General features: G+C 40.9%; 1 protein-coding gene across 1 annotated transcript in view; it reads right to left on the bottom strand.

Annotated features, from left to right (window-relative positions):
• LOC103508061 (alpha-catulin) overlaps positions 1-25261 on the bottom strand; it is a 53619-nt gene that overhangs the window by 12138 nt on the left and 16220 nt on the right. Inside the window, exons 2-14 of the mRNA XM_026822779.1 lie at positions 24646-24835; positions 18944-19104; positions 15350-15559; positions 14673-15047; positions 14092-14218; positions 13898-14022; positions 11230-11389; positions 7654-7769; positions 7107-7157; positions 5898-6054; positions 5358-5548; positions 4571-4693; positions 1969-2052 (exon numbers count right to left, since the gene is read on the bottom strand). Coding sequence (XP_026678580.1) covers positions 1969-2052; positions 4571-4693; positions 5358-5548; positions 5898-6054; positions 7107-7157; positions 7654-7769; positions 11230-11389; positions 13898-14022; positions 14092-14218; positions 14673-15047; positions 15350-15559; positions 18944-19104; positions 24646-24835 — 2070 coding nt within the window. The remainder of the gene's footprint in view (positions 1-1968; positions 2053-4570; positions 4694-5357; positions 5549-5897; positions 6055-7106; positions 7158-7653; positions 7770-11229; positions 11390-13897; positions 14023-14091; positions 14219-14672; positions 15048-15349; positions 15560-18943; positions 19105-24645; positions 24836-25261) is intronic.

Raw genomic sequence — 25261 nt, 5'->3', positions numbered from 1 at the left:
TCAGTCAGTCAGTCAGTCAGTTACACAAGGGGCTGTATATATTTAGGATAAGACACATTGATGTCTTATTAGTTCAATAGAGGAACCAACTACCTCTCCGGAAGTTTCCTCTGAGCAAGACAAATAATGTCATGTGCGTACTAAACAGGAGATATTAACTCTGTGAGTCAATTAATTAGTGAATATAATCATTTCAACAATCGCACTTCTTTATAGGACTAATACTGTATTTCATAGAGTGTGAACTCGAAATTCAGACCTAAATGATTTAGAATTATGGGAAAAGAGCTATGAGTACTTACCTAGATAATTTATACACAAAAAGCTCACTCTGAGGCTTAGGTGTAGGGGCAACTGCCCCAAAAGATGAATTAAGCTTTTACAGCACTTCTTTATAGGACTAATACTGTATTTCATAGAGTGTGAACTCGAAATTCAGACCTAAATGATTTAGAATTATGGGAAAAGAGCTGTGAGTACTTACCTAGATAATTTTCTAATAACCTAATAAGACACATTGATGTCTTATTAGTTCAATAGAGAAACCAACCACCCCTCCGGAAGTTTCCTCTGAGCAAGACAAAATAATAATGTCATGTGCGTACTAAACAGGAGAATATAGTCATTTCAACAATCGCACTTCTTTACAGGACTAATACGGTAGTTCATACAATGTGAACTCGAAATTCGGACCTAAATGATTTAGAATTATGGGAAAAGAGCTATGAGTACTTACCTAGATAATTTATACACAAAAAGCCCAATCTAACGCTTAGGTGTAGGGGCAACTGCCCCAAAAGATGAATAAATTAAGCTTTTACGAACTCGCTTTCTAACACATACAACAGGTTAACTACGTTGTTGGCAGGTCCTCTTTCTTACCTTCAAGGCCAGCTTAGTTAGCTTGGTTGGTAGCGCGTCTGTCCTGCAAGTGCTAGGCCGCGGTTTCGATTACCGCCCGTGGCGGATTTTATCCTGAACGGATTATGTTCGTTCTCGGAACGGCTGGCTTTCTCCTTTCCTGTCTCCCTCCTCTCTTCGATTTCGGGACGATAAGACTTTGGCAGTTATAGTTCCCTCTGTCAAAGCTCTCGAAAAATATCTCACCTTCAAGATTTTCCTTGGCTATTTTGGAAGAAGGATGATCGGCCAAAGTGCGTGTAGAAAGGGAAGAGAGGGGGATAGGGGAGGATATGAGGGGGAGGGGGAGGGAGGAGGGGGTAGCCACCGTTCAGCTGAGGTTGAGGGGGAGAGGGATTTGTACACAGGACTTGGCGAGGCATAAGTAGCACGTACTGGGGACATAGGTACGAGTTAATATTAGAGAAAGGAATAAAAACGTTTATTTATTGTATTACTTCTTCAAAACTATATCACATAAAAAACTTCAAACTTCTAAGTTTGAAGAATTATTCTATGAAGAATTATTGCGGCGTATTCTCGATGTAGTACCCCTTCCCTACTCATACTCAGTATTTCACACGAATTGTTTATTCACTTCCCACATAAAAAATGAGGTTTAGAGGAAGCTCTCTAAAGTTTTATCCTCACTCCCCGTTAACTAACCACTTATAGAAAATAGTAACTGATTATTAAACCTGAATTCTAAAACCAATAACAGATCAGTATCCTGTATATGGTTTTATAGCTTCCCTTCTTCCACGGTTGGGTGGAACAGCCTGTTCCCACTTGTCGTGAGTTTCATCCGATTTTTTTCCCCCGAATGTCTTGTAGGTAATGTAATTTAAATGTGGGAACGGGCCTTTAGGAGAATCCTGCCACTTCAAATAAATCGATAAAAAAGATCTGTGAAAAATACCTATGACTTATCAAGTAAGTACTCCCTATAATGTTCCCTGTTCCCTATAATATATTAAAATATACAAGGCCTTGGTCAGACTGCGAAGGTAAAGGGACTTTTCAGTCCTATTTGGGCAGGATAAACAAGGGATATTCTATTCTACTCACCTTGGTGGCACACACGAAACACGTGGTCACCACTTTAGATATGACGCTCATGAGGTTTTTGGTTTCGTGGATCACCGAGTCCACCTTGGTGGGAATTGTTCTGATTTTCTTCCTTGTACCTCCCATCCTCTCAATCTCATTGAGATTGCACATATTCTCCCAGTCTCATGGAGATATTAAGGAGCGCGGTAGCGCTCCGCCCTGCCAAGTCAAGAAAGTTTGACCGCGCTACTAGAGATAAGGGTGTATTCGCTCTAGATCGCCCAAGTATTATTAGAAATTCTGACTATGTTCAGTAGGTGACATTTTGCTGAACGCATCGGAAAATCCCTGCATGTGATAAAATCCAGCTTAATATTACAGTAGAGAGATAAGATACATGATTATAATACAAGCAAGATAAGTACGATTAGACTAGTGATAACCTAGTCACCGTGAGGGTAACTCTTCACCGTAAACTGCAACTGCTGTACATGGGTAGGAACTTTATCCAGCTGCTCTAGGAGCTCTTTCTTGTGAGACCCGATAGGAACCTAGAAGGGAGAAGGGGTTTATGAACAAAAGTCTGCTTCTGAACTAATGCTCGAATATCAATTTCAAACATCCAATTGGCCAAAATTTACCCCTTTCTCTATTAAATAAGGTCAATATTTACCCCCACTCCTTATTGAACAAGGTCGACCTACAATATCTATCCATTTCTCCATTAATCAAGGTTCGCTTTCCCCTTGACTATTAAACAAGGTTTACTTTTTTTCGAGAGGTTTAGATAGAGGGGACTGTAACTACTGAGGTCTTGAAAGTCAGCCGTTTCGAGAACGAACCTCATCTGTTTAGGATAAAGGCTTACAAGACAGACGCACTACCCTCCAAGTTAACTCCCCATCCGTGGTACAAGCTTTGCTTTTACGGATGGGTATAGCATTTAGATGATTTTTTTTTTGTGTGTTCTTTTGATATGTTGTAGGTATTATTAATAAATGGAAAAAAAACTAGGCCCGCTAGTTAAGACTTACTTGGTAGGAGAATTGTCTGACAACTTTGTACAGCCGGTTGGCTTCCTCCGCAAAGTACTCTGCTTGTGTGAACAGATCCTGTGTCGTGCGTAGCGTACCTTTCACATTTTCAATCCTAGAAGATATGTACATAGATGAATATTAGTCATTCGTATTAAGAGTTAGTTTTAGGTACACAATAATTATTTCGAGTTAGTTTGTTTCACACAATCCACCTTGGTGAACGTGGCCGCTTTACCGACCGTAGGATTCTTCACCGTAAACTGCAACTGCTGTACATGGGTAGGAACTTTATCCAACTGCTCTAGGAGCTCTTTCTTGTGAGACCCGATAGGAACCTGGAAGGGAAAAGGGGTGTATGAACAAAAGTCTGCTTCTGAACTAGTGCTCGAACATCAATTTCAAACATCCAATTAGCCAAAATTTACCCTTTTCTCTATTAAAAAAGGTCAACTTTTACCCCCACTCCTTATTAAACAAGGTCGACCTACAATATCTATCTATTTCTCCATTAATCAAGGTTCGCTTTCCCCCTGACTATTAAACAAGGTTTACTTTTTTTTCGAGAGGTTTAGATAGAGGGGACTGTAACTACTGAGGTCTTGAAAGTCAGCCGTTTCGAGAACGAACCTCATCTGTTTAGGATAAAGGCTTACAAGGCAGAGGCGCTACCCTCCAAGCTAACTCCCCATCCGTGGTACAAGCTTTGCTTTTACGGATGGGCCTGCAGACATTGAGTGATGGCTTGCTCAACATCCGAGGAAGGGGAATAGGAATCTGCGTGCTCCTGCAACCACGAGAATATTGATAGATTAGAAGGGAGATGATTACAAGAAATGGACAAGAGGAAAGATGGTATCGGGTACCTTAATAGATTTAGTCGGAAGACTAGTAATCGTTTCAATCCAGGGGACACCACAAATACCGGCACCAACTTCTTCTTCTTCTTTTTCTTCTTCCCCGCCATTTGCGTGTTCAGACCCAGTCTGCGTTTTTCGTCAGCCTCTTAATCAGCCCTAGATAGGGTGATTGTTTTGGGCTGACATTTGGTTTTGACTTCGCACTCAACCTTTGCTATTTCTTAACTTGTCACACTTACCTATGTTGTTGTCATTTTTGTCAAGGTCAGAGGGTCAAGAAACTGTAGATCATGCAAAATATCACCTCAAAATATAAGCTCCTCACGAATGGACTCGTACTATTTATTTTGTGCACCATTACCACCTAGGTAAGTACTTATAGGAATTTTAATTGTGTTAAGCATATAAATGCTTGTCACAAATGTCATTCCCCGCTCAATGCACTGCACTAGATAATAAATTTCATGTCTTGACTTGGACTCGAACCACCAACCTCCAGAGTCTACCGTGCTAACCAATACCACCTACATAGTTATAGTACGGTATGTAGAGAGATTGGACTCGAACCACCAACCTCCAGAGTCTACCGTGCTAACCAATACCACCTACATAGTTATAGTACGGTATGTAGAGAGATAAATAACATAAACATAGTGTTAAACACGTGGTCACCACTTTAGATATGACGCTCATGAGGTTTTTGGTTTCGTGGATCACCGAGTCCACCTTGGTGAACGTGGCCGCTTTGCCGACCGTAGGATTCTTCACCGTAAACTGCAACTGCTGTACATGGGTAGGAACTTTATCCAGCTGCTCTAGGAGCTCTTTCTTGTGAGACCCGATAGGAACCTGGAAGGGATAAGGGGTGTATGAACAAAAGTCTGCTTCTGAACTAGTGCTCGAACATCAATTTCAAACATCCAATTAGCCAAAATTTACCCTTTTCTCTATTAAATAAGGTCAATATTTACCCCCACTCCTTATTAAACAAGGTCGACCTACAATATCTATCCATTTCTCCATTAATCAAGGTTCGCTTTCCCCTTAACTATTAAACAAGGTTTACTTTTTTTTTTTCGAGAGGTTTAGATAGAGGGGACTGTAACTACTGAGGTCTTGAAAGTCAGCCGTTTCGAGAACGAACCTCATCTGTTTAGGATAAACAGACGCGCTACCCTCCAAGCTAACTCCCCATCCGTGGTACAAGCTTTGCTTTTACGGATGAGTATAGCATTTAGATGATTTTTTTTTTCGTGTTCTGTTGATATGTTGTAGGTATTAATAATAAATGGAAAAAACTAGGCCCGCTAGTTAAGACTTACTTGGTAGGAGAATTGTCTGACAACTTTGTACAGCCGGTTGGCTTCCTCCGCAAAGTACTCTGCTTGTGTGAACAGATCCTGTGTCGTGCGTAGCGTACCCTCGCCTCGTGTGAACTGATACATACTGAACGCCATCCCCGACATGTTCTTGGCTCGCTTCACAATATCATTGTTCTCCTCCAGATCATTACTTGGTAGGAGAATTGTCTGACAACTTTGTACAGCCGGTTGGCTTCCTCCGCAAAGTACTCTGCTTGTGTGAACAGATCCTGTGTGGTGCGTAGCGTACCCTCGCCTCGTGTGAACTGATACATACTGAACGCCATCCCCGACATGTTCTTAGCTCGCTTCACAATATCATTGTTCTCCTCCAGATCCATTGCTTGTCGCATCTGACAGAACACGGTGTCGCGGTTCTGACGCGCGGTCTCGCTGTCTGGATGACGAAGACATGTCTACAATAGAATAGAAGCAAATAGACACGTTAGTTCTATTTGAACAAATTATAGGTAGTTACAGCACAACAAGAAAAGTTAGACTAAAATCTAGCGATAGTTGGGAACTTTTACACACGTATCGAATCCCAAACTAATTTGGGATCAATATTTCATATTTGTATTGTCTGACAACTTTGTACAGCCGGTTGGCTTCCTCCGCAAAGTACTCTGCTTGTGTGAACAGATCCTGTGTCGTGCGTAGCGTACCTTCACCTCGTGTGAACTGATACATACTGAATGCCATCCCCGACATGTTCTTAGCTCGCTTCACAATGTCATTGTTCTCCTCGAGATCCCCCGCAGATTGATCTTTCCATTTCTCTGTCTCCGCTTCCATTTCGTTCGTGGCTAGCTTCATTTCCAAACCCGCCTTGGCGATTTTCTCTTGCTCCTGGAAACAGTGGAGGCTGAGTGTAAAGCTATGTCTGACCTATCCAAGAGAGGTCAGCACTTCCTAGCTAAAAAAAGGAGCCCCCTTTTTAAGAGCTAGGAGGTGCTGAGCTCTCTTGAATATAAATTTCAACTGCATCAGTTGGACTTCTGCTGTGTCCACACAGTGTCGACGCCGTCAATTGACGTCGACTGAAACTGTACACTGCCTCGGCTTGGATGGCCCAAGGCAATAATCCCGCCTTTTGTTAAATTTTGGTATTGTATGAATTTTGAGCAATATAGAGTCTATTATTATTATTAATATAGATTTACCTCTTCACCTCGTCGATCAACGGTAGATCTACTATGTGTGGACATAGCTTGTTTTTGGTTCTTTTAGGTCCGCTAACCTGTATGACCTATATCCATCCCTAAAGGAGCCCCCTTTTTAAGAGCTAGGAGGTGCTGAGCTCTCTTGGATATAAATTTCAACTGCATCAGTTGGACTTCTGCTGTGTCCAAGTGTCGACGCCGTCAATTGACGTCGACTGAAACTGTACACTCCCTCGGCTTGGATGGCCCAAGGCAATAATCCCGCCTTTTGTTAAATTTGTACTTTATGTATTGTATGAATTTTGAACAATAAAGAGTCTATTATTATTATTAATATAGATTTACCTCTTCACCTCGTCGATCGACGGTAGATCTACTATGTGTGGACACAGCTTGTTTTTGTGGACACAGAGTAAACGTGTAATGTATATTATGGTTCTTTTGTTTTTGATATTTTAATTTAATTTCCTATCGCATATACTTACTTCTAAATTTAATCGCACAGCCTTCAGAGGTTTGTTGGTTGTCCCATGTTTCTGCAAATATAAAGAAAGAAATTAACCAATGGGTATAACGTAAACATCTCATCTTCCCATGTACTTGGGTAATGGATATCTGAGACATTATCATTTTTTAGGGAATGAAAAAACACATTTCACGTGCCTGTACCTATCTTTACATTCCTTATCCCGTCTTACTTTGCTGTATTTCAAAGCTACATCAGTACCTAAGACTTACTTCTAAATTTAATCGCACAGCCTTCAGAGGTTTGTTGGTTGTCCCATGTTTCTGCAAATATAAAGAAAGAAATTAACCAATGAGTATAACGTAAATCTCTTATCTTCCCATGTACTTGGGTAATGGATATCTGAGACATTAACATTTTTCAGGGAATGAAAAAACACATTTCACGTGCCTGTACCTATCTTTACATTTCTTATCCCGTCTTACTTTGTTGTATTTCAAAGCTACATCAGTACCTATATCCTATTCGTTCTCTCCTGCAAACAGAGTGCTTATCCCTGTCAATTAGTTGCATCAGTACCTATGTCCTATTCGTTCTCTCCTGCAAACACAGTGCTTATCCCTGTCAATTAGTTAAGAAATAATCTGCCCCTGTCCTTCTCTTACCCCAGGCCTTGGCAATGACATGTAGGTATGCTTGTCAGGTATTCTCTCCTTGTCCATGATCTCTTTGCACAAGGTTGTAATATCCGACACTAAAGCTTGCCACATATCTGCAAACACTGCAACAGAAAATAATCTGCCCCTGTCCTTCTCTTACCCCAGGCCTTGGCAATGACATGTAGGTATGCTTGTCAGGTATTCTCTCCTTGTCCATGATTTCTTTGCACAAGGTTGTAATATCCGACACTAAAGCTTGCCACATATCTGCAAACACTGCAACAGGCAAGGTTCAGAAGTTACATTAGAGGTTATTTGGTTCTACCATGTTTCTGTAAACATCAACCGTGCCCCGTTACTACTAGACCCATGTGGTCTGTGTCACAGCATGCCCATATTGTCCATCCCGTACTATGTCACTCATCAGATGGGCGATAAAAGACACAACTCTTCGCACTACAAACGAGGAACGCCAGAAAGGAACCCGTTGAAATATCTGCAGTCGAAATCTTCTTCTTCTTTTATTCCGTCTTTTCTCGCTCAAGCAGGGTCGACGTTTTTAGTCAGTCTCTTCCAAGTTCCTCATCGAAATACGAGTGCAAATTTTTGTCGACCCTGGGAATCGAACCCGGGACTTACAAGGCAGGTGGGTCACTACTAAGCTAACCGTGCCCCCAAACAATCTATCTTATTCCGTGCAAATCTGCAAATTCAATTTATTTCTCTCCCGGAGTGTCATGTTGAAGGAAGTGTGATTAATAAACTTTATCGATGTAAGAACTGTCAGTGAAAACGCGCAGAGGAAAGTGGTGAAAGATTTATGTAGTCAGGAAGTGCACGATAGTTTATTCAATAAGGTTTACTCTCTCTTCGACCTTCATTCTTTTCCTCTATTAAATAAGGTCAACCCTCACCCTCTTCCCCTATTGAATAGCGTTGCCCTTAACTCCACCCTTTTCCTCTATTAAATAAGGTCAACCCTCACCCTCTTCCCCTATTGAATAGCGTTGCCCTTAACTCTCTTCCTCTATTAAACATGGTCGACCTTCACCGTCTTCCTCTATTAAACAAGGTCAACCTTTACCCCCTTCCTCTATGAAACAAGGTCGACCTTCACTCTCTTTCTCTATTAAACAAGGTCAACCTCAACTCTTTCTCCATTAATCAAGGTCGATTTTCCCCTCATTCTCTATTAATTCAACAAGGTCGACCTTTCTTATCTCTCCATTAAATAAGGTCGACTTTCAATATTTCTCTATTAAATAAGGTCGACCTTCTATGAAACAAGGTCGACCTTCACTCTCTTTCTCTATTAAACAAGGTCAACCTCAACTCTTTCTCCATTAATCAAGGTCGATTTTCCGCTCATTCTCTATTAATTCAACAAGGTTGACCTTTCATATCTCTCCATTAAATAAGGTCGATTTTCAATATTTCTCTATTAAATAAGGTCGACCTCCAATATCTCTCTCTATTTAACAAGGCCAAGCGTCAATATCTCTCTCTATTAAACAAGGTCGACTCTCTCTATTTAACAAGGCCAACCGTCAATATCTCTCTCTATTTAACAAGGCCAACCGTCAATATCTCTCTCTATTAAACAAGGTCGACTTAAGTAAATATCTCTCTCTATTAAACAAGGTCGACCTTCAATATCTCTCTCGATTAACTAACATTTTCACCTCCACTCCCTCTTGCCTTTTCCTCATTTTTCTTGCTAAGGTCGACTTCAATATCTCTCTCTATTAAACAAGGTCGACCTTCAATATCTCTCTCGATTAACTAACATTTTCACCTCCACTCCCTCCTGCCTTTTCCTCATTTTTCTTGCTCACCATCCCTTCCTCTCTCTCTCTCTTTCCTCTCTCTCCTCCTCCTCCTCACCCTTCTGTATTCCTTCTATCTCTCCCCTCTCCTTTTCTCCCCCTTTACCCTCAAACTTTACTTCTCCATAAATCAACCCGCTTGGCAGCCCCGAGTGATATTAATGACTTAAGTTGAACTTAGGGAACTAGGTCGAGAGAGAAAGCGCCACAATTAATGTCACTCGGAAACGGGTGATAAATTATGGGGCGAGAAACGCCCGACCTTGCAACAAAAGGCGACCTTGTGATAACAAAGCATGCAAAGATGCACGCTTGTTCTACTGATAAGATGGGACATTTATCTTATTTGTTCTTTTAGAAAAAAAACCGTTGTTATAATAAAATGTATAATTAATTACCTATTGTATATTTATGGCTACAGTCTCCTCGACTCTTTCTAAGTAACCATTATTATCCACTCTAACTATGAAATCTATGAATATATTTTTGCTCCGAGGCTACCAATTCTGTCCTACCTGATCTGAGGACAAAGTTTCCTAGGGCGGGAACCGCTCCGCACACAGGAATTTCGTCAGAAAAGACCCCCATTTCAATGTATAGGATAGTGCAATAGTCCTAAACAAAAATGGAGGCGGCACATAAGGGATCAAGAAGAGACAGTTATTGGGAGGGTAATGGATCATGTCCGAGAGCACAAGGTAGAAACACACTACCATCACATCACTTGAGTCGGCAAGACTCATGTGACGTGTAAGATGTAGTTCAAAGGTTTCCCATAATATCGTACGTAATTGTTCATGATAGCCACACCGCTATCACGTCACGTGATAGTATGAACGCTATCATGAACGACATTTTTAATCCTGAAAGACACATAGATTTTCACATTTTCAATCCTAGATGATATGTATATAGATGAATATTAGTCATTCGTATTAAGAGTTAGTTTTAGGTACACATTAATTATTTCGAGTTAGTTTGTTTCACACACCTACAGTATCCTCGACTCTTTCTAAGTAACCATTATTATCCACTCTAACTATGAAATCTATGAATATATTTTTGCTCCGAGGCTACCAGTTCTGTCCTACCTGGTCTGAGGACAAAGTTTCCTAGGGCGGGAACCAAACTCGCTTTCTAACACATACAACAGGTTAACTACGTTGTTGGCAGGTCCTCTTTATTACCTTCAAGGCCAGCTTAGTTAGCTTGGTTGGTAGCGCGTCTGTCCTGTAAGTGCTAGGCCGCGGGTTCGATTACCGCCCGTGGCGGATTTTATCCTGAACGGATTATGTTCGTTTTCGGAACGGCTGCCTTTCTCCTATCCTGTCTTCCTTCACTCTTCGATTTCGGGACGATAAGACTTTGACAGTTATAGTTCCCTCTATCAAACCTCTAGAAAAATATCTTACCTTCAAGATTTTCCTTGGCTATTTTGGAAGAAGGATGATCGGCCAAAGTGCGAGCGGCAGTTACCAGCTGAGGAGCATATATTTTGAGGTGATACTCTGCATGATACGTGGCCACCTGTAACGTTTCTGTCCCTGCCATGTGCCTCAGCAGCTTACAGATCTGAGGGAGTAGAATAGAACATTAGTTAATTTATACACTGAAATTGTACCTCGGAAACTCGCTTTCTAACACATACAACAGGTTAACTACGTTGTTGGCAGGTCCTCTTTCTTACCTTCAAGGCCAGCTTAGTTAGCTTGGTTAGTAGCGCGTCTGTCCTGCAAGTGCTAGGCCGCGGGTTCGATTACCGCCCGTGGCGGATTTTATCCTGAACGGATTGTGTTCATTTTCGAAACGGCTGGCTTTCTCCTGTCCTGTCTCCCTTCGATTTCGGGACGATAAGACTTTGACAGTTATGTATAGTTCCCTCTATCAAACCTTTCGAAAAAATATCTTACCTTCAAGATTTTCCTTGGCTATTTTGGAAGAAGGATGATCGGCCAAAGTGCGTGCGGCAGTTACCAGCTGAGGAGCATATATTTTGAGGTGATACTCTGCATGATACGTGGCCACCTGTAACGTTTCTGTCCCTGCCATGTGCCTCAGCAGCTTACAGATCTGAGGGAGTAGAATAGAACATTAAGTAGTTAATTTATACACTGAAATTGTACCTCGGTACCGCTTTCGCATTACATACTTCAAGGCACATTCTTTTACATCCATGCCTATCCGAGAACGGAAAAGTTTGGTTAGAAAATTTTCGTCCTGTCCTTGATTTGAACCCAGCACCTCCGAGTTTAGAGTCAGTGCTCTTGACCACTCAACCACAGAGGTAAAAATAATCCAAGGAGCTCTCCTTGTTTACAAATGCCCTGATATTCCCTAGTATCAAAGGAGTGTACTTTAAAAAGAAAGGTATTGCATCGTCATTAATTCAGAGTCAACGCTCCTTGGATTAGGGTTAGTAGCGGATTTAATCCAGTACATACTTCAGTACAAAAAGATTATTTTCAAGAAATACCCGTCTGTTGATAACTTTTAGAACACAAATATAAACTTGTTTCCTAAAATAAAAAAATAAAAAGACAATTGAGATTCGACTTTCGACAAAGAAATTTTGGTGAGTTTTCGAGAATACTCAGATTCCCATCATCAGACCAAAAATCGCGAGAGAGGTGTTTGCTCTACGAGCGCTGGAGTTGAAGTGAGAGTTTCTTAAACATGGTCTAGTTATAAACTTACTTCTACAATATGATCTACAGTTTCCTGGAACTTGTCGCTGTATTCTTCCAGCCTCGTTACGTCGGCTGCCAGGGCACTATTCCGTATATCTGTCACAAGCTGATGGCCTCCCCTTGTCACCAGGGCTAGTTCTCCCGTTTGCTCTCCTGCTGTGTCTATCAGTTCGAGTCTGAGATCTCGCGTGGCCTGCAGACATTGAGTGATGGCTTGCTGTCAGCCTCGTCATTTCAACCAGAGAGTCGAGGGTTCGAAGCACGGGCCCGAGGCTTTCTCCTTCTTCCTCGTCGAGGCAGAGGGAGGCGGGGGGGTCTACGCCATCCCGGACGACATGGTGAATGAGATCCATTGCTTGTCGCATCTGACAGAACACGGTGTCGCGGTTCTGACGCGCGGTCTCGCTGTCTGGATGACGAAGACATGTCTACAATAGAACAGAAACAAATAGACACATTAGTTCTACGATAGAAGAGAACTAAATAGAAGACAATATACCCTGCGTATACTGCCAGAAAGAGACTGAAAAGTCCCGCAGTCGAAACAAGATCTTATGTATTTAAATAGACAATTGAGTAAAAAATGAGCCAAACAATTGAGACAGTCTCTTTTGTGAATAAATGAACAAATTATAGGTAGTTACAGCACAACAAGAAAAGTTAGACTAAAATCTAGCGATAGTTGGGATCTTTTACACACATATCGAATCCCAAACTAATTTGGGACGTTTCTGTCCCTGCCATGTGCCTCAGCAGCTTACAGATCTGAGGGAGTAGAATAGAACATTAGTTAATTTATACACTGAAATTGTACGATGCCGCTTTCGCATTACATACTTAAAGCACATTCTTTTACATCCATGCCTATCCGAGAACGGAAAAGTTTGGTTAGAAAATTTTCGTCCTGTCCTTGATTCGAACCCAGCACCTCCGAGTTTAGAGTCAGTGCTCTTGACCACTCAGCCACAGAGGTAAAAATAATCCAAGGAACTCTCCTTGTTTACAAATGCCCTGATATTCCTTAGTATCCAAGGAGTGTACTTTAAAAAAAAAGGTATTGCATCGTCATTAATTCAGAGTCAACGCTCCTTGGATTAGGGTTAGTGGCGGATTTTATCCAGTACATAGGTACTTCAGTACAAAAAGATTATTTTCAAGAAATAGCCGTCTGTTGATAACTTTTAGAACACAAACATAAACTCGTTTCTTAAAATAAAAAATTAAAAAGACAATTGAGATTCGACTTTCAACAAAGAAAATTTAACGAGTTTTCGAGAATACTCAGATTCCCATCATCAGACCAAAAATCGCGAGAGAGGTGTTTGCTCTACGAGCGCTGGAGTTGAAGTGAGAGTTTCTTAAACATGGTCTAGTTATAAACTTACTTCTACAATATGATCTACAGTTTCCGTCCTGTCCTTGATTCGAACCCAGCACCTCCGAGTTTAGAGTCAGTGCTCTTGACCACTCAGCCACAGAGGTAAAAATAATCCAAGGAGCTCTCCTTGTTTACAAATGCCCTGATATTCCTTAGTATCCAAGGAGTGTACTTTAAAAAGAAAGGTATTGCATCGTCATTAAATCAGAGTCAACGCTCCTTGGATTAGGGTTAGTGGCGGATTTAATCCAGTACATACTTCAGTACAAAAAGATTATTTTCAAGAAATAGCCGCCTGTTGATAACTTTTAGAACACAAATATAAACTTGTTTCTTAAAATAAAAAAAATAAAAAGACAATTGAGATTCGACTTTCAACAAAGAAAATTTGGTGAGTTTTCGAGAATACTCAGATTCAAATCATCAGACCAAAAATCGCGAGAGAGGTGTTTGCTCTACGAGCGCTGGAGTTGAAGTGAGAGTTTCTTAAATATGGTCTAGTTATAAACTTACTTCTACAATATGATCTACAGTTTCTTGGAACTTGTCGCTGTATTCTTCCAGCCTCGTTACGTCGGCTGCCAGGGCACTATTCCGTATATCTGTCACAAGCTGATGGCCTCCCCTTGTCACCAGGGCTAGTTCTCCCGTTTGCTCTCCTGCTGTGTCTATCAGTTCGAGTCTGAGATCTCGCGTGGCCTGCAGACGGGCTAGTTCTCCCGTTTGCTCTCCTGCTGTGTCTATCAGTTCGAGTCTGAGATCTCGCGTGGCCTGCAGACATTGAGTGATGGCTTGTTCAACATCCGAGGAAGGGGAATAGGAATCTGCGTGCTCCTGCAACCACGAGAATATTGATAGATTAGAAGAGAGATGATTACAAGAAATGGACAAGAGGAGAGATGGTATCGGGTACCATTTGCGTGTTCAGATCGAGTCTGCGTTTTTCGTCAGCCTCTTAATCAGCCCTAGATAGGGTGATTGTTTTGGGCTGACGTTTGGTTTTGACTTCGCACTCAACCTTTGCTATTTCTTAACTTTTTTCGTCAGCCTCTTAATCAGCCCTAGATAGGGTGATTGTTTTGGGCTGACGTTTGGTTTTGACTTCGCACTCAACCTTTGCTATTTCCTAACTTGTCACACTTACCTATGTTGTTGTCATTTTTTTGTCAAGGTCAGAGGGTCAAGAAGCTGTAGATCATGCAAAATATCACCTCAAAATATAAGCTCCTCACGACTGGACTCGTATCAAGTATACGTACAGGGTTGGACGCTACTCAAGTATACGTACAGGGTTGGACGCTACTCGTATCAAGTCCTGTAGATGGTTTCGTATCCTGTGACACAGGGCGAGGATGTTCTCTCGCCTGTGGTGCGGGGTGTACGCGCTGTCCGTAAAGTCTTGGGTTCGATCCACCATCGTGTCCAAACATTGCCCCAGTCGCTCCGTCTCGGTCGTCAGCCTCGTCATTTCAACCAGAGAGTCGAGGGTTCGAAGCACGGGCCCCAGGCTTTCTCCTTCTTCCTCGTCGAGGCAGAGGGAGGCGGGGGGGTCTACGCCATCCCGGACGACATGGTGAATGAGATCCATTGCTTGTCGCATCTGACAGAACACGGTGTCGCGGTTCTGACGCGCGGTCTCGCTGTCTGGATGACGAAGACATGTCTACAATAGAACAGAAACAAATAGACACATTAGTTCTGTTCTATTTGAACAAATTATAGGTAGTTACAGCACAACAAGAAAAGTTAGACTAAAATCTAGCGATAGTTGGGATCTTTTACACACATATCGAATCCCAAACTAATTTGGGATCAATATTTCATATTTGCTTTGCTAAAATTACAACATATAAAATTCCGCCAGGGCTTGTCCTGACGGTAGCGTTCCTAACATTGATACTGCATTCCCACGCTGGACTGAAGTATGGTACTCAGTGTCTCAGAATATCGGTATAGGGTTCATACCTTGGAAGAGGTTAGCAAGAGCATGGTAGATCGCTCCAGGACTTGACGGGCAGCACTCATCTGCGCCCTCCTCCTCTCATCCTTGAGATCTCCCCCTCTCTCCCCCGTCACATGGGCTAGCTCCACCATTTCCCCTCCGAACTGAGAGAACGCCTTGACGAATTCGGTGAAGTTGGTGACGTTCTCCAAACGACACAGACTGCGAGACACCTGTGGGCAAATAGGTACAGAGGGAGTTATAAGACCAATTGGTTGGGCGGAAGAGCTTCAGGAGAATCCTGAAGTGTTGAGGGATTGGAACACAACACATGCTTTCAGGCACACTCCATTTTTCAAGGGTCTAGGATTTCCTTGCCCTTGGGTACAATTTAATTTGAAGGAACCATCTACTTATGAAAATTTGTAATGAAACACATAGTCGAACTCGTCAATCAACCGTTGACCGAAAGTCGATCGATGGTGGATCGACGAGGTGAAGAAGTGAATCTATGTTATCGAGGCAGTATGGACGGTTCAGTCGACATCGATTGACGGCCGGTCGACTATGTGTGGACAGTGAACACATCTTAAGGGACCTGTAAATACGGGTACCTATGCCTATAAAAATTCTAAAAATCCAGCAAATAGGCGGAAGAGCTTCAGGAGAACCCTGAAGTGTTGAGGGATTGGAACACAACACATGCTTTCAGGCACACTCCATTTTTCAAGGGTCTCTTATGAAAATTTGTAATGAAACACATAGTCGAACTCGTCAATCAACTGTCGAAAGAAAGTCGATCGATGGTGGATCGACGAGGTGAAGAAGTGAATCTATGTTATCGAGGCAGTGTGGACGGTTCAGTCGACTATGTGTGGACAGTGAGCACATCTTAAGAGACCTGTAAATACGGGTACCTATGCCTATAAAAATTCTAAAAATCCAGCAAAGTCGAATGTTATCAAATGACAACGATAACCTTGAATAAACTGTAGTGATAGGCATAGTAGAACTTGGAAAATATGAAATACATATAATAGATATTTCCACGAAACCTTAAACAGTACCAATATAATACCGAATTGTATGGTACCGCAAATAAACTTACAGAAAACAGTTTTTCAATATTTCAAGCAAGGACAGGGAAAATAAAAAATAAGGAAATAGGGAGAGGAAAGAAGCTTTCAAAGAATCGAGGAAAATAAGGAATGAAATTAGAGTACGTATAAGTATTTTCGGAAATAATCAAGGACAGGGAAAATAAAAAATAAGGAAATAGGGAGAGGAAAGAAGCTTTCAAAGAATCGAGGAAAATAAGGAATGAAATTAGAGTATAAGTATTTTCGGAAATAATAATAAAATTGTACATTTTCGGAAATTGTATGACATGGGAAAATTTCGTTCGTACCACTCTGTTGGAGTACTAATGGAAAATTCAATAAAGCGAGATTTCGAGATTTGATGAGCAAATAGACTAATACAATGAAGGAAATGGAATAATGCAAGAACAAATAAAACACAGAGGAATTAGAACAATAGGGAGAGGAAAGAAGCTTTCAAAGAATGGAGAGATGGATAGATGGATGGGAAGAGAGATAGATAGATAGATACAAGGAAATGGAATAATGCAAGAACAAATAAAACACAGAGGAATTAGAACAATAGGGAGAGGAAAGAAGCTTTCAAAGAATGGAGAGATAGATAGATGGATGGGAAGAGAGATAGATAGATAAATAGATGGGAAGGAAGGACGTGGTATAATGTAATAGAGGATAGGATATTGTTTTTCCATAGCAAAGGAATGGAACATTATTGAATTGAACAACAATAGCACATGTGTGTTTGTATAGACACAACGTGGCTCGATCGGCCTTGATTTCCGGATTGTCGTCAGCTATGCTCTCCCCTACTGTCACAAACCGCTCTATGGCCACATTGACAGCCTGACCTACACGGGCCACAACTCGGAGCGACCGTTCTGAACATATGGACCGCTCCCTGTGAGACAGCAATGTCGAGATCTGAAACCAAAACCGGGGAGAAAATTAGTCGAACTGGATATTTGTAAATCACCTTTGTTCGCACATGTCAGATATTTAAATACATTTTACCTAGACACTACATATGTAACTATGTAGAATATGTAGATGAAAAAACAGGCTGTACCACGGTACCTACCTACATGTAATATCTAGGTATCCGTTCCCTTGCTTAGAAAAATACAATACATAGGTATCTAAATAAAGAAAAATGGAAGCATAGCACATGTCAGATATTTAAATACATTTTACCTAGACACTACATATGTAACTATGTAGAATATGTAGATGAAAAAACAGGCTGTACCACTGTACCTACCTACATGTAATATCTAGGTATCCGTTCCCTTGCTTAGAAAAATAGAATACATATCTAAATAAAGAAAAATGGAAGCAACGAAGATACCTAAGAGAACGATCGTTATGGAAGGAATAGGGGAGGCCTAATAGAAAGATCATAAACAGGTCATGTCATGCAGGGGGATGAGAAGGGATCATGTATTAGGATGACATAGGTAAATGTGCAATTTATTATTCCTGGGCTTTGATAAGAAATAGAGATTAGTGAAGAACAAGATGAGCAGTTTGAACAGTCAAGGAACAAAAGACCAAAATAAATTAAACCTTAGTTAGGCCTAATAGAAAGATCATTATAGAAGTAATAAAGGAGGCAGAAATAAAGAGGAAACGAAGAGGGAGAAAATAATAAAACGTATACTCTCAGTATCCTTTATAGAAAGAGAAGAAATAATAAAATGGTTGCACTTCTACATTAGCGCCTTTTACCATAGTAATATTATACCTTTGAGGCCTAATAGAAAGATCATTATAGAAGTAATAAAGGAGGCAGAAATAAAGAGGAAACGAAGAGGGAGAAAATAATAAAACGTATACTTACGTACTCTCAGTATCTCCATAAGAAATAATAAAATGGTTGCACTTCTACATTAGCGCTTTTTACCATAGTAAAATTATGCCTTTGCAACACCTTTATACCTTTCCTGACAGTGACTAGCTTGTAGCTTGGGATTTCAATGAAGTCACTTATTAACATAACACGCTAGGGTCGAGTTAACGTGCATGGTAAAGAATAAGGACCCCATAAGGAATGTTGAGTAATGGTAACCTTTGTTAAAGTACTTTGACAGAAAAGGACCTTGTCCTTGGACCTTAAGGGTAACTTACCTTATCCTTGGAGAAGATGAGTTGCTTGACCACGACAACATCCGCCAGGATAAGAACCCGGGTCACTGAACTGAGAAGACATCTGGCTGCCCGCGCTATGGCTCCTCTCTCAGTGATTGAATTATCCAGAGTCTTCTCGCACAGACTTTCTATAGCTTCACCTGAAATACACAATGGGATATACCTTTGCAACACCTTTTATACCTTTCCTGCCAGTGACTAGCTTGTAGCTTGGGATTTCAATGAAGTCACTTATTAGCATAACACGCTAGGGTCGAGTGAACGTGCAAGGTAAAGAATAAGGACCCCATAAGGAATGTTGAGTAATGGTATCCTTTGTTAAAGTGCTTTGACAGAAAAGGACCTTGTCCTTGGACCTTAAGGGTAACTTACCTTATCCTTGGAGAAGATGAGTTGCTTGACCACGACAACATCCGCCAGGATAAGAACCCGGGTCACTGAACTGAGAAGACATCTGGCTGCCCGCGCTATGGCTCCTCTCTCAGTGATTGAATTATCCAGAGTCTTCTCGCACAGACTTTCTATAGCTTCACCTGAAATACACAATGGGAAATAAGAGATAATATAGTGTGAGTCCTCATCAGGTATCAGGTAGACCTGACATTCGGACTATTACGGCCGTACCTGTCTGGTCTACATGATAGTGTGTGTGCTCATCAGGTGCCAGGTATACCTGATAAGGTGTACCTGTCAGATCTACCTGATAGTGATAGGCTGGCCTTATGTGTTAATTCGGACTATTACGGCCGTACCTGTCAGGTCTACATGATAGTGTGTGTGCTCATCAGGTGCCAGGTATACCTGATAAGGTGTACCTGTCAGATATACCTGATAGTGATAGGCTGGCCTTATGTGTTACGTATACTTAAAATCTTAAATGTTCTTCACAAAAATCGTCCCCATATTAGTACACCTAGATGCCTTTCATGACTTGAACCACCAACCACAATGGGAAACAAGAGATAATATAGTGTGAGTCCTCATCAGGTATCAGGTAGACCTGACATTCGGACTATTACGGCCGTACCTGTCAGGTCTACATGATAGTGTGTGTGCTCATCAGGTGCCAGGTATACCTGATAAGGTGTACCTGTTAGATCTACCTGATAGTGATAGGCTGGCCTTATGTGTTAAGTATACTTAAAATCTTAAATGTTCTTCACAAAAATCGTCCCCATCTTAGTACACCTAGATGCCTTTCATGACTTGAACCACCAACCTCCAGATTCCAGGTCCAATTTGTTTTAAAGCTTGGAGGAAGGGCTGGAGGTGTTAAATTCACGACAGGGATGTCGATGTTAGCTGTTAACAAGGTACCTAATATGCTCTCTGCTGGGAATTTCGTTGTACCTTTAAGTAGCAAAAATTTTTTACTTTCTATTTTTTTCTTTGCTATGCACAAAAGTGTAAAGTGTTAAGAATCGTTGAGAAGAAAGTTCGCAGAAATCGGAAGATCATGTTTTGAAAAATCGCGATTAAAGTTTACGGTTATGGCACGGTTGATGGACACTGCAGAGTGCTTCCTTTGCTCATCGCTTACAAATATTGGATTGTTTTAAAGCTTGGAGGAAGGGCTGGAGGTGTTAAATTCACGACAGGGATGTCGATGTTAGCTGTTAACAAGGTACCTAAAATGCTCTCTGCTGGCAATTTCGTTGTACCTTTAAGTAGAAAAATTTTTTTACTTTCTATTTTTTTCTTTGCTATGCACAAAAGTGTTAAGAATCGTTGAGAAGAAAGTTCGCAGAAATCGGAAGATCATGTTTTTGAAAAATCGCGATTAAAGTTTACGGTTATGGCACGGTTGATGGACACTATAGAGTGCTTCCTTTGCTCACCGCTTACAAACAAAACTCACTCCATAGAATACCTGGTGTATACCTACCTGGATAGATGGTATTTTTTCTAGCCATGATCCCACATGTTTTAGGGTTTGTTGGCAGGCTTAGGTGTAGGAGCAAACAGCCAAAAAGGTGGATTAAGCTTAAATACAAATCTGGGGAGGGGTGTATTTTGGGGATGAAATGACTTTAATGGTTCACAAACAAAGAACCTACCAATATTTTTTTTTCTTTCTACAAGCATTCAGTCAGCATTCAAAACATTTTACTGAGTTGGTGCAAAGTCACCCGGGCAGGTGCAAAGTCACCTCAGATGACGGTACCTAAAATCTTAAATGTTCTTCACAAAAATCGTCCCCATCTTAGTATACCTAGATATATCTTTTATTCCTCGAACCACCAACCTCCATGTCCCAAGTCCACCGCGCTAACCACTACACCACTGAAGTTGATAATGACAACTACTTATTTTGTGCACCATTACCACCTAGGTAAGTACTTATAGGAATTTTAATTGTGTTAAGCATATAAATGCTTGTCACAAATGTCGTTCCCCGCTCAATGCACTGCGCTAGATAATAGATTTTATGTCTTGACTTGGACTCGAACCACCAACCTCCAGAGTCTACCGTGCTAACTAATACCACCTACATGGTTATAGTACGGTATGTAGAGAGGTAAATAATATAAACATAGTGTTTAGACGGTCCCTTAAGTTTAAGCTCACCGCATATGAAAATAATGGGATAAAGGTAATTCTAGTGACCCAGCCAGATTTGAAACCATAAAAGGTGAGAGAAATATTTTGTTTTCTCTCGTTCGCTCTTCTGCTCAATGCTATGAAAACAATCACTAACCTGACTAACCTAATTACCTATGAAATGCATTCAGGAAATCGCATTGCTTAGGACGTTTGCATTAAAAAACGAGAAAAAATCCAATCTAAATCTTTCATCACCTCTGAAATCGCATTAGCCGAGTAACAGCATAGAGCTTCATTTAGAAATGTACTCTATGCCCCTATGTAGGTATGAAGGACAACAAGTATGTAGTCTCTTTATTTCAGGCATTAATGCCTGGGCTGGGCTTTAGTGTAAGTCAGATTGGGGTGCAATAGTCCTACAAACTGGACTCCGCACACAGGAATTTCGTCAGAAAAGAACCCCATTTCAGTGTAATGTAAGTCAGATAAGAGATAGGACAACTGGAAGCACTGACCAGAACACCAGGCCAAATTTCAATTTTTCGAGGAAACTAGATACCAAACATTAGCAAATGTCAATCTCACACCTTTCTTTTCGAACCTACGGTCTCTCAGTTGTGTGGGGTGCAATAGTCCTACAAACTGGACTCCGCACACAGGAATTTCGTCAGAAAAGAACCCCATTTCAGTGTAATGTAAGTCAGATAATTTCAATTTTTCGAGGAAACTAGATACCAAACATTAGCAAATGTCAATCTCACACCTTTTCGAACCTACGGTCTCTCAGTTGTAACGCCACGCCACTACACAGAAATGAAGAGAACAACACACTGTCAGCTGTAATAAATGATAACAATACCAGACACAATACGACCAACTTCTTTGTATTCTATTGTGCTTTATGACTTTCCCTCTCTCCCTCTCATTGATGTACTTGGCATCCAGTCAAAAGTCAAGTTATATCTACTTCACTCTCTCTCTCTTCCCCCCTCTACTTCTAATCTTCTTTCTTCCTCCTTCTGAGCTTCAGAATACAAAATACTAAAGGGCAAACACTAAGACAGGAATTTGGTCGTTACGATGAAATCATGATAAATGGGTTTGCGGAAAGTTCAAGGTATCTACACTCTTCAAATTTATCTTCAATCTAAGAAGGAACATACCTGTCTACATTGATATAGATAACTGGTGAACAGTCTGGGGGAAGATCTAAGAAGGAACATACCTATCTACGTTTATACAGAATACAGATAATGGCTGAACAGTCTGGGGGAAAGCAGAAAGCAAGATAAAAAGAAATTGTTTCATTGGGTTTTTATTTGGTAGCCATGAAACATCTGCTACCTTGGACTTTATGGGTCAGTGTCGTAGCATGCCCATCACATAGTGTGTCCATCCCTCCTATTTCCATCCTCAGCGAAAAAATCTATTCATGCAGTCAACAAGAAGACAAGAACTAGTAGAAAGTCTAGGCAAAATGACAACAATAAAAACTCTAGTCATCATCATCAATTTATTTTTCTTCCGACCGAGTTCCTTGGAGAGATTAATGTTCAATATAATACAGTGTCGTAGCATGCCCATCACATAGTGTGTCCATCCCTCCTATTTCCATCCTCAGCGAAAAAATCTATTCATGCAGTCAACAAGAACTAGTAGAAAGTCTAGGGGTCTAGGCAAAATGACAACAATAAAAACTCTAGTCATCATCATCATCATCATCATCATCATCAATTTATTTTTCTTCCGACCGAGTTCCTTGGAGAGATTAAGGTTCAATATAATATAGCATATGTAGATACTAGATAACGGAGAACCTCAGTGATAAAAACCAAAGTTTCCGAACTGGAATGGAGAAAAAAGTTGGAATTTATCTGGGACATAAATTCTTCAATGATTCACCTCGGTAAACTGCAAATAAAAACAAAGTTTCTAAAGAGACGATTTGTATATGTTCTAGCAGCTAATGTCTTTCCGGTCATAAATAACAACAGACTAAGTCACAAATAAATATCGACACCACAATTTCTTTTTAAAGCACACTCCTTAAATAATATGACTTTCCCTCTCTCCCTCTCATTGATGTACTTGGCATCCAGTCAAAAGTCAAGTTATATCTACTTCACTCTCTCTCTTCCCCCCTCTCTACTTCTAATCTTCTTTCTTCCTCCTTTCTGAGCTTCAGAATACAAAATACTAAAGGGCAAATGCTAAGACAGGAATTTGGTCGTTACGATGAAATCATGATAAATGGGTTTGCGGAAAGTTCAAGGTATCTATGTAGGTATGTCTACACTCTTCAAATTTATCTTCAATCTAAGAAGGAACATACCTATCTACGTTTATACAGAATACAGATAATGGCTGAACAGTCTGGGGGAAAGCAGAAAGCAAGATAAAAAAAAAGGAAATTGTTTCATTGGGTTTTTATTTGGTAGCAATGAAACATCTGCTACATTGGACTTTATGGGTCAGTGTCGTAGCATGCCCATCACATAGTGTGTCCATCCCTCCTATTTCCATCCTCAGCGAAAAAATCTATTCATGTAGTCAACAAGAACTAGTAGAAAGTCTAGGCAAAATGACAACAATAAAAACTCTAGTCATCATCATCAATTTATTTTTCTTTTGACCGAGTTCCTTGGAGAGATTAATGTTCAATATAATATAACATATGTAGATAACGGAGAACCTCAGTGATAAAAAACCAAAGTTTCCCAACTGGAATGGAGAAAAAAGTTGGGATTTGTCTGGAACATAAATCCAATGAGTCACCTCGGTAAATTGCAATAAAAACAAAGTTTCTAAAGAGACGATTTGTAGATGTTCAACCAGCAAACGTCTTTCCGGTCATAAATAACAACAGACTAAGTCAGAAATAAATATCGACACAGCACAATTTCTTTTTAAAGCACAGTCCTTAAATACTAAAGAATTTCAGGGAATTTGTAAACAGGGAGCGCTCCTTAGAATGTAGTTAATGGTCAGGACCTCAGTTGAAGTTTAAACTCAGTTTATAAATACTAACCTCACTTTAAGTTCAACTATTGGATGAAGCAATCATTGCCAGCCTAGTTAGCTTGGTTGGTAAAGTGTCTGCCTTGTAAGCGCTAGGCCGCGGGTTCGATTACTGAGTTTAAAACTCAGTTTGTAAATACTGAACTCAGTTCAAGTTCAACTATTGGATGAAGCAATCATTGCCAGCCTAGTTAGCTTGGTTGGTAGCGTGTTTGCCTTGTAAGCGTTACGCCGCGGGTTCGATCCCCACCCGGGATGGATTTTATCCTGAACGGATAATGTTCGTTCTCGGAACAGCTGGCTTTCTCCTCTCCTGTCTTCCTTCTCTCTTCGATTGCGGAACGATAGGATCTTAGCAGTTACAGTTCCCTCTATCAAACTTTTTTTTAAAGCAATCTGATTGATTTCAATTTTTTCTAGCCAATCAAATTGTGCTTAAACCAAGTTTAAACTGCGTTTGTGGTCCTGACCATTAGGCAGACTATTTCAGTGCACAAATCACTCATTCTTACCTGCCACTCTAGCGTCCTTGCAAGCTTGATAGAGATCGGCCTTGATTTCCGGATTGTCGTCAGCTATGCTCTCCCCTACTGTCACAAACCGCTCTATGGCCACATTGACAGCCTGACCTACCCGGGCCACAACTCGGAGTGACCGTTCTGAACATATGGACCGCTCCCTGTGAGACAGCAATGTCGAGATCTGAAACCAAAACCGGGGAGAAAATTTGTAAATCACCTTTGTTTAGAATTAGGAGAATGAGTCTCCGAATGGTATAGTCACTGACTGCAGCTCGGCTAGGACAAAATATTACTATTTATCCGGTCAGAATGAGACTGAAAAGTTCCTTCGCCCCCGTTTCATAATACACAAAAAGCCGCCCACTCTGAGGCTTAGGTGTAGGGGCAAACAGCCCTAGAGGGTTCAGCTCCTACGAATACCTTCACGCCCGCAATCTAAACAAATTGGTTTTGAGGTTGTACAATTTTTTCCCCCCAGCATTTCTTTTTCAGTAATATTTTGTACCCGGGCCACAACTCGGAGTGACCGTTCTGAACATATGGACCGCTCCCTGTGAGACAGCAATGTCGAGATCTGAAACCAAAACCGGGAAGAAAATTAGTCAAA

This window comes from Diaphorina citri, unplaced genomic scaffold (assembly GCF_000475195.1).
Source record: "Diaphorina citri unplaced genomic scaffold, Diaci psyllid genome assembly version 1.1 scaffold363, whole genome shotgun sequence".
Taxonomy (NCBI): domain Eukaryota; kingdom Metazoa; phylum Arthropoda; class Insecta; order Hemiptera; family Psyllidae; genus Diaphorina; species Diaphorina citri.
This window is presented reverse-complemented; position numbering and strand designations above follow the sequence as displayed.